Raw genomic sequence first — 9,151 nt, forward strand, 5'->3', positions numbered from 1 at the left:
GGAATCCCTTTTTTGCTAAGTCGTTCATAACGCACCCAAATCTTGTAATCGGCGGAGACCTCAACTTTTCTCTGGGGTCGACAGAGTCCTAGGGGGTCAGAGCCCGTGCAGACCCTCTCACGGATTTCTTCATAAACAAGCTGGCCTCCTCTCCCTTGGTGGATGTCACTCCACTTAAGATGCGTCCGTCGTGGAGAAACCGAAGAATAGGAGATGATTGGGTTGGGAAGAAGCTCGATAGATTCCTAATGTGTGATTCGTTGTCCGAAAAGCTTCAGGCTTTTAGACACTGGGTTGGAGACGGAGGTCTCTCAGATCATTTCCCTGTTTTCCTCGAGGTGAAGGGTGCCTTCCCAAAACCGGGCACTCCGTTCAAATTTAATGCTTCCTGGCTTCTGGATGCATCCTATATCAATCTCTTCCACAGCACCTGGATTAAGAACATCCTCAGTGAAGATGAAGGTCGTGGCAAGGCTTTCATGGAAAATCTCACAAGGATGAAGGCCGCTTCCAAGACTTGGGCTCACCCGAAAAAACTAAATGAAGAAAAATCTCTGGAAAATGTCAATGCGGAAATAGCCCTTCTTGAAGATTAAGGAGGTATTGGTTATAGAACTGAAGAGTCTCGGGCCAGACTCAAAGATCTGGAATTGGAAAGGAAGCGGATTCTTCAGAGCAGGGAAGAAAGCTGGCGCTTAAAAAGTAGAGCGATCTGGTTGCAGGCGGGGGACGACAACACCAAATTTTTCCAAAACTATGCAAAAGGCAGGAAAAATTCCAACACCATATGGGAAATGAAAAAAGCCAATGGGGATAATGCTCGCTCTTTCGAAGAGCTAGCTTCTCTAGGGAACTCCTATTTTAAGAATCTCTTTAAACAACCAGAGGAAGCAACAATCGCTGAAGTCATTCGAGTTGCTCAGTTTTTCCCTAGGTTCATAGAGGAAGAAGGAAATGATTCCATCATGGCCCCTGTCTCTAAGGAAGAGGTTGAGAACATTCTCAATTCCATGCAAAAGGATAAAAGCCCCGGCCCGGACGGCTAGACTGTCGAATTCTTCCAACACTTTTTTGAGTCCATTGGCGATGAGCTTGTGGCAGTCGTAGAAGAATCAAGGTGTACGGGATCAATTTTCCATCCCTTCAATTCCACTTTTCTCGCTCTTATTCCTAAATCTGACCTCCCAGGCTCCTTTGCTGATTTCAGACCCATATCCTTGTGCACCTGTGTTTACAAAATCATAGCTAAAGTCATTGCTTCCAGATTAAAACCCTTCCTCTCCCGAAACATATCCCCTGAGCAATTCGGCTTTCTCGACGGCAGACAAATCCATGAAGCGGTTGGAGTTGCTCAAGAAACTCTCCATAGTCTCAAAATCGGGAAAAAGAAAGGAGTTGTTGTGAAAATTGATTTGTCAAAGGCTTTTGACAGAATAAGCTGGCTGTTTCTCAGACTCCTGCTAACTCACTTGGGATTCAGGTATGACTTTGTGAAATGGATTATGAGTTGTGTTTCTTCCTCTTCCATAGCTGTTTTAATTAATGGAGCGGCTTCCAATTTTTTCAACCCTGAACGCGGATTGCGTCAAGGCTGTCCGCTCTCTCCACTTTTGTTCTTATTAGCTGCAGAGGGCATCAGCCTAATGATCCATGACGCTAAAAGACAAGGAACCCTCAAAGGCATTGAAGCAGCTGCAAATCTCTGGGTTACCCACCTTTTATTCGTGGACGACATAATTCTGTTTTGTAATGGCAGTCTGGAGGACTGTAAGACGCTCAAAAGGATCATGGACCTTTTCCTGAAGGCGACTGGACTTTGTATAAATGAGAAGAAATCCTCTCTAACGTGTTCAGGTTTGTCCGAAGATATGGTGCACAGCGTGAAGATGGTATTAAATTTCGATGTCAGAGCGCTAGAGGATACTTTTAAATACTTGGGATTTCTCCTTAAACCGGACAACTACAGAAACAAAGATTGGACCTGGATTCTTGCCAAAATCGAATCAAAGCTAAAACACTGGAGCTTCAGATGGCTTTCCAGGGCGGGAAGGCTTGTGCTAATAAAATCAGTGCTCATGGCTGTGCCTGTCTTCTGGGCTAGTTTGACTTGGGTTCCTAAAGGAGTCCTTTCCCAAATCGATAAAGTTTGCAGCAGGTTTCTCTGGGCTGGTTCCAAGTCAGAAAAGGTTACTCCCTGGATCGCCTGGGATAAAGTGGCTCGCCCTAAAGAGTGGGGAGGATGGGGGATCAAAAACCTGCAATGCTTCTCTCAATATCTAGTAGCGAAGCTTGCTTGGAGGTTAATCTCTTTCGACAATTTGTGGACTTCTGTTACAAAGAGAAAATATATCGACCCCCTATCAATGACAGACTGGATCAGATTGCCATCAAAGGCTAGCAAACACTCATCGGTGGTCTGGAAAGCTGTGGCTTCCTCTGTCAACATCATTGAAAAGGGTTTGGCTTGGAATGTGGGCGATGGCACTCAAATACGGTTAGGCAGAGATCCCTGGATTAGCTGTTCAGAGCGCTTCACCCTATCTCAGGGATTGGCTACGGTGTTAAAAGAGAAAGGTCTCCTCACTTTAAACCAGGTGGCCGACCCCCGGACTACTTCTATATGGAACCAAGGGTGGATGCAAGGAATAGATCTTCAACTGGATGAAGAATGGCTGGAGGAATGGGATTCGTATAGGAATGACCTCCTCAACTCTTCTGTCAGACTCTCAGACGCCCCAGATGAACTTCGATGGATTTTTGCTCAGAATGGAATCTACACTCCAAAGATGGGGTACAAATGGATGATGACTCAGAAAGGATGGGAAAACCCGTCTTGGTGGGCCAAACCTCTATGGAAGCTAAAAGGTCCAGCGAAAACCAGACTTTTTTTCTGGTGTGCTCTTCTCCAAAAAGTCCCTACTTGGGAGTTTCTTCAAAGACGGGGTAAGATAGGCCTGGGCTAGTGTCCTCTATGCAAGAACAGCGCTGAATCATTTCAACACCTGTTCCTTTTCTGCCCCTTCAACACTAGTCTATGGGCTGAAACGTTAAGGTTAATCAAAATTCCTTATAGGTGGGAAGGGCAAGGGATTTCGGAAGCCTGGCAAAAGTGGTGGAATGATGCTGCAAACGACAGAGAGAGATCCATCCCACTCCTCATCACCTGGGGGACGTGGCTGGCTAGGAACCAAGTCATCTTCAAGGACTCTGTCTTCCCGATCGCAAGATTGGCCGCTGAAGGAGCTGCAATTTTCGATAGTATCCCCACTCCGCCTACTTCTCCTCCTCCCAGGCTGGTTCGACAAGAAATAATAAGACCCTCCATCCCGTGGGCTTATTTTGATGGAGCCTCATATATAAATGGCCGCTGTGGGGCTGGTTTAATTATTCATCTTTCAAAGGATAAGTCTGTCAAGGCTTCTGTTGGCCTAGGACAAGGCTCCAATAATTTTGCTGAATTGAAAGCCCTCCACCTTCTCCTCGGCTGGCTAGTCCTGCAGAATATGCATGAGGTTCAGATCTTTGGGGACTCTATGAACACTGTGCGTTGGTTTAATGGGATGCAATTATGCAACAGTTTCACCCTGCTTCCCTTGCTCAGAGAAGTTTCTCGACTAAAAAATCACTTCTCGGAGCTCTCTCTCAGTCACATTTACAGGGAAAGAAACTCTGATGCTGATCGTCTCTCCAAAGAAGGTGTTAATCAAGCGATGGGGTCGTGGATTGTCCTGGAAGAAGAAAATGGGGTTGCTCATCCTCTTGAGCAGCCCATTTTCGCTTAGTTCTTTCCTCTGTTTCTCTCCCTCCTGTGTTCTGTACATACAAGTATTGTTTCTCTGGTTTTTTCTTTGTTGTTTCTCTGCTCCCTATCAGGTCTCTCAGGCTGCTTTCCTTGTAAGAGGATGCCCGCTTTGACCTGGTCTTATTCTCTTTCCCCATTTCTCCAGAATCATGGTCGTGCTTACGCAGGATTTCGGCCTGGCAGATGGGTGCTTTTTCCCTGTGCGTTTCGGTGTTTCTTTCTGCATGGGAGCTTCTCTTCGTCGGACTTCTCTTCCTCGGGCCTCAGCGAGGCATGTTATTAGACAGGTTTCCGCCTCCCCCCATGGCCCTTTTCGGCGCAGGCTTTACGCCTCTTCTCATGGCTCTTTTCGGTGCTCGACTTCTCTTTTCTGAATGTAATTATTAGGGGTCCCTGCGCTGGCTCATTGCCCTCCGGGTGCGCTTGATGGTGCTGATCTTTAGTTTTCAGCAGCGACTCTGTTCTATGGCAAAGAACAAGTCCTTTAGCATTGCTTTGCATATGCTATGTAACTACCTATTATTATTAATAGATGGTTCGTTTTTTTCGGTGGAAAAAAAAGTGTCACTTGCACAAAAAGTAACAGAATCTAAGATGGATGATTTAAAGAAATACGTGGAAGCTAATATGGACAATTTTAAGATAGATTTAAAGACAGATTTGAAGACAAATTTGACAAAGTTTCTACAAGAAATGCTTACTAATGGTGAAAGGGTAGTAAAGGAAACTCATGATGAGAACAAAAGAAATGTTAATCATGATTTCATAGACTCTAATGTTGGACCGAAGATCCACCATATTCCAAAAATCGATATAAGGAAGTCTGATGGCAAGGATCCTGCAACATGGATATTACAGATGGAGCAATTGTTCGATTTCAATAATGTGCAAAACACACAAAAGGTACATATTGCAACTTTATATTTGGAACCAAATCAGTTTGTATGGTATCAATGGCTTTTCTCTCGTAAACAAATTGTCACTTGGGAATTTTTTACAGAAGAATTGACAGCACATTATGAGGATACAAAAAGCAACACTTTTTTTAGCCAATTGATAAGTCTCAAACAAAAGGGTTCAATAATGGAGCACATTGAGGAGTTCCAAAAATTGAACATAAGGGTAAAAAATATTCCAAAGGAGCATAGGGTTGATGTGTTCATAGGGACTTTAAAGGATAATATCCAACATGATGTTCATCTTTGGGAACCTGATTCATTAGAGCAGGCATTCAGGTTAGCAAGAAAAATGGAAAGCAAAATTATGGCAACCAAGAAGCATACCACTCACAACTATAAAGATGGAAGTGTTGTTTCCCCTAGTCTTCCACAACCTATAAGGTTGACACCACAATAATTGGAAGAAAAAAGAGTAAAAGGGCTTTGTTATAGTTGTGATAACAAATACACTAAAGGTCATAAGTGTGCTAAGAAGAAATTATTCTACATAGATTGTGAAGAGGAGGAAGAAAAGGAGCAATAAAGGTCAAAAGAAGAGGATATACTCCAGGAACAAAGCCTAGATAAAAAAGAAATGAATCCGACCATATCTTGTAATGCATTGGCTAGAATTATCACTCCTCAAACCATCAAGATAGAAGAACAAATCAAGAAGAAAAAGGTAATAGTGTTGATTGATTCAGGAAGTACCCACAATTTTATTCATTGTAAGATAGCAAAAGAATTGAATTGCTTTTTATATCCAGAACCAGAGTGTCAAGTGATGGCTACAAATGGAGGAATGATAAATTTCTCTGGAAAGTGCCATAATATCAAGCTATCCATGGGAGAATATGTATTGACTAGCCCAATGCTTTCCATTCCAATGAGAGGTGTTGATGTTGTACTAAGAGTCCAATGGCTACAATCCTTGGGTACAATAGCTTTTAATTTTCAAGAACTTTTCATGAAATTTTTTGTGGAAGGAAAGGAAGTTGAATTAAGGGGTATTACAGGGAAACGAGGAAAGATAATCAACTCTAACAATATGAAAAAGATTCTAAAAAGGGAAAAAAGAGGTGTAATTTCACAATTATGTTCGCTAGATGTTTCCACATCGGAATAATATATCTCTCCAGATCTCCAAAAAATCTTGGACAATCATTCCAAGGTATTTGAAACTCCCAAAGGTCTCCCACCTATTCGTGATCATGATCATGCTATTCATCTGATTCCAGGAAGTGTTCCTCCAAACATAAGGCCGTACAGATATCCCTATGCCCAAAAGAGTGAAATTGAATGTATGGTTGCAGAAATGCTAGAGGTTGGTATAATTCAACCTAGTCAAAGTTCTTTCTCTGCTCCAGTAGTATTGGTCCACAAGAAGGATGGATCATGCCGCATGTGTCCAGATTATAGGGAGCTCAACAAGCTCACTATTAAAGATAAATTTCCCATTCCGGTCATTGATGAATTACTGGATGAATTGCATGGATCAAATTACTTCACCAAGTTGGATCTTTGTTTAGGATATCATCAAATCAGAATGAAGAGTAAAGACATTCCGAAAACAGCATTTAGAACTCATGAGGGTCATTATGAATGTTTGGTCATGCCTTTTGGCCTTACCAATGCACCTTCTACATTTCAAGGTTTGATGAATTCCATTTTCAAACCCTTCCTTGGAAAATTTGTGTTAGTATTTTTTTATGATATACTAATCTATAGCAAGTCTTGGAAGGATCATGTTGAACATGTTGACAGGGTGCTACAACTATTGGAGGAGAAACAATTATATGCAAAAAGATCCAAATGTTTCTTTGGAGTACAAGAGGTGGAATATCTGGGTCATATTGTATCTCATGAAGGAGTTAAGGTAGACCCTAGCAAAATTAAAGCCATTAAGGAATGGAAAATCCCCACATCCATAAAGCATCTGCGAGGATTTCTCGGGTTGACAAGGTATTATTACAAGTTTGTTAAGAATTATGGGAGAATAGTAGCACCTCTAACAACATTATTGAAGAAAGATGCATTTTCATGGACTCTAGAAGCAACAAAGGCCTTCGAAGATCTTAAAGAGGCAATGTGGCAAGCACTAGTCTTAGCTACACCAGACTTCCCCAAAACCTTTATTGTGGAATGTGATGCTTTAGGAAATGGAATTGGTGTTGTTTTAATGCAATATGAAAGACCCATTGCTTTTGAAAGTTGTCCAATAAAGGGAAAGTTTTTACACAAAGCTATTTATGAGAAGGAAATGTTGGCAATACTACATGCACTTAAGAAATGGTGACCCTACCTAATGGGAAGATAATTCAAGGTAAAAACGGATCATGATGGCCTTAAATACGTTTTAGAACAAAGATTATCCTCTAAAGAGCAACAAAAGTGGGTCACAAAGGTGTTAGGTTATGACTTTGAAATCATCTACAAAAAACGAAAGCAAAATGTGGTGGCAGATGCACTCTCAAGAAAGGATGAGGATGTGGAAGCATTGTTGTGCGCCATTTCTATTATCCAACTAGATTGGATAAACAAAGTAAGGGAGGAATGGAAGAATGATGAAGAAGTGTGGGCACTTATTCAAAAGTTACAACAAGATTCTAGTACATCTGATACATTTAACTGTAAAAATGATTCGTTATGGTACAAAGATCGCTTATACCTCTGTAAGAATTCCCAACTCAAACAAAAGATTCTTATGGAATTGCACACTTCTCCCTTACGAGGGCACTCAGGATTTTTAAAAACTTACCACAGGGTTAAGAAGGAATTCTTTTGGGATGGCCCTACATCAGATATTCAAAAGTTTGTGGTGGAATGTTTGGTTTGCCAACAAAATAAAGTTGAAACAATTAAGACCCTAAGTCTATTACAACCTTTATCCATTCCAAGCCAACGTTGGGAGGAGGTTTCAATGGATTTTATCTCAGGTTTACCCAAGACTGAGGGAAAGAGTGTCATCATGGTGGTAGTTGACAGACTTACCAAGTATGCACACTTTTGTTCATTATCACATTCATTTAAAGCCAGTACAGTTTCTACTGCATTTATGGAAACAATTCAAAAGCTACATGGAAACCCAAAGATTATTGTAAGTGACAGAGATCCCATTTTCACAAGAAATTTTTGGACAAAATTATTTTCTTGTCTTGGTACTCAGTTAGCTCATAGCACATCTTATCATCCTCAATCTAATGGGCAAACTGAGATAGTAAACAAATGTTTGGAAGGATATCTTCGTTGCTTTGTATCTAATAAACAGACACAATGGGTCAAATGGTTGCCTCTGGCTGACTAGTGGTATAACACTTCCTTCCATACAGCAACAAAAATGACCCCATTTATGGCACTTTATGGATATCAGCCACCATCCATCACATCACATTTAAGAGAAAATTCTAAGGTTCAAGCAGTGGAACATCACATCGAACATCAACAACAAGTCCTCCAACTCTTAAAGGATAACCTTGTTTTGGCACAAAATAGAATGAAACAACAGGCAGATCAACATCGCAGCGAAAGAAGTTTTGATGTAGGTGATTGGGTATTCCTATGGCTACAACCATATAAACAAATGTCCCTCAAGCAAGTTAAGAAGGATAATAAATTATCACCAAAGTATTATGGTCCATACAAGGTGTTGCAAAAGATTGCTACTATGGCATACAAATTGGAGCTTCCTTTAGCTTCTCGAGTGCACCTAGTTTTCATGTTTCATGTTTAAATAAGGTTATAGGCAACAAGATCCCAGTTCAAACAATATTTCCAGAACTTGACGAGGAAGGAAAAATTATATTGGAACCGGAAACAGTCACAGAAACAAGAACTCGACAGCTACGAAATCGATCAATTTTGGAGTATCTCATCAAGTGGAAGAACTTATCCGCTGAAGATTCCACATGGGAGGATGAGAATTTTATACAAAAGCATCCAGAACTACTCAAGCGTTGAAGACAACACTTTTTTGAACGAGAGGGGCATGTTAGGTTCCTATAATACTAGTGATTACCCCATTAATATTGAAGTTGTATCCCTTATTAATATTGTTGTGCCCCTATTGTCCCCATATTGTTATTATTGTGCCCCATAGAATCCCTCTATTGTTATTTTTGTGGCTTTATATTATTATTGTTAGGTCAGCTAGGTTATATTGTGACTCCTTAGACTCCTATATATAGAAAGGAGGTTTTGTCATTTGAATCATTCAAGAATTGTTCATTTATGTAATGTAAAGGAGTTTTCCCCCTCAAAGAGGCTGAATTCTAAGGCATTGATCTATCTTTTCTATCTTTTTGTGAGCTGGTTTCATAACATCTTTGAAAACGGTCCTTACTTCTTCAAGAATGGGGGGCTTTTCATGAGGCACTAGGAAGAGTGTTATAACCCTGACTAGGAGAAATTTCTA

At 41.0% G+C, this 9,151-nt stretch overlaps 1 protein-coding gene across 1 annotated transcript; it reads left to right on the forward strand.

Annotated features, from left to right (window-relative positions):
• The first annotated feature begins 794 nt into the window (after positions 1-794).
• On the forward strand, positions 795-3,782 carry LOC149191271 (uncharacterized). The gene is made up of 3 exons (XM_089406587.1): positions 795-1,041; positions 1,189-2,893; positions 3,074-3,782. Exons 1-3 carry the CDS (start codon positions 795-797, stop codon positions 3,780-3,782), a joined length of 2,661 nt encoding a protein of 886 aa, XP_089262713.1.
• The last annotated feature ends 5,369 nt before the right edge of the window (positions 3,783-9,151 follow it).

This window comes from Pinus tabuliformis, chromosome 2_2 (assembly GCF_031772625.1).
Source record: "Pinus tabuliformis cultivar Carrire ecotype Pingquan chromosome 2_2, CPIR1, whole genome shotgun sequence".
Lineage (NCBI taxonomy): Eukaryota > Viridiplantae > Streptophyta > Pinopsida > Pinales > Pinaceae > Pinus > Pinus tabuliformis.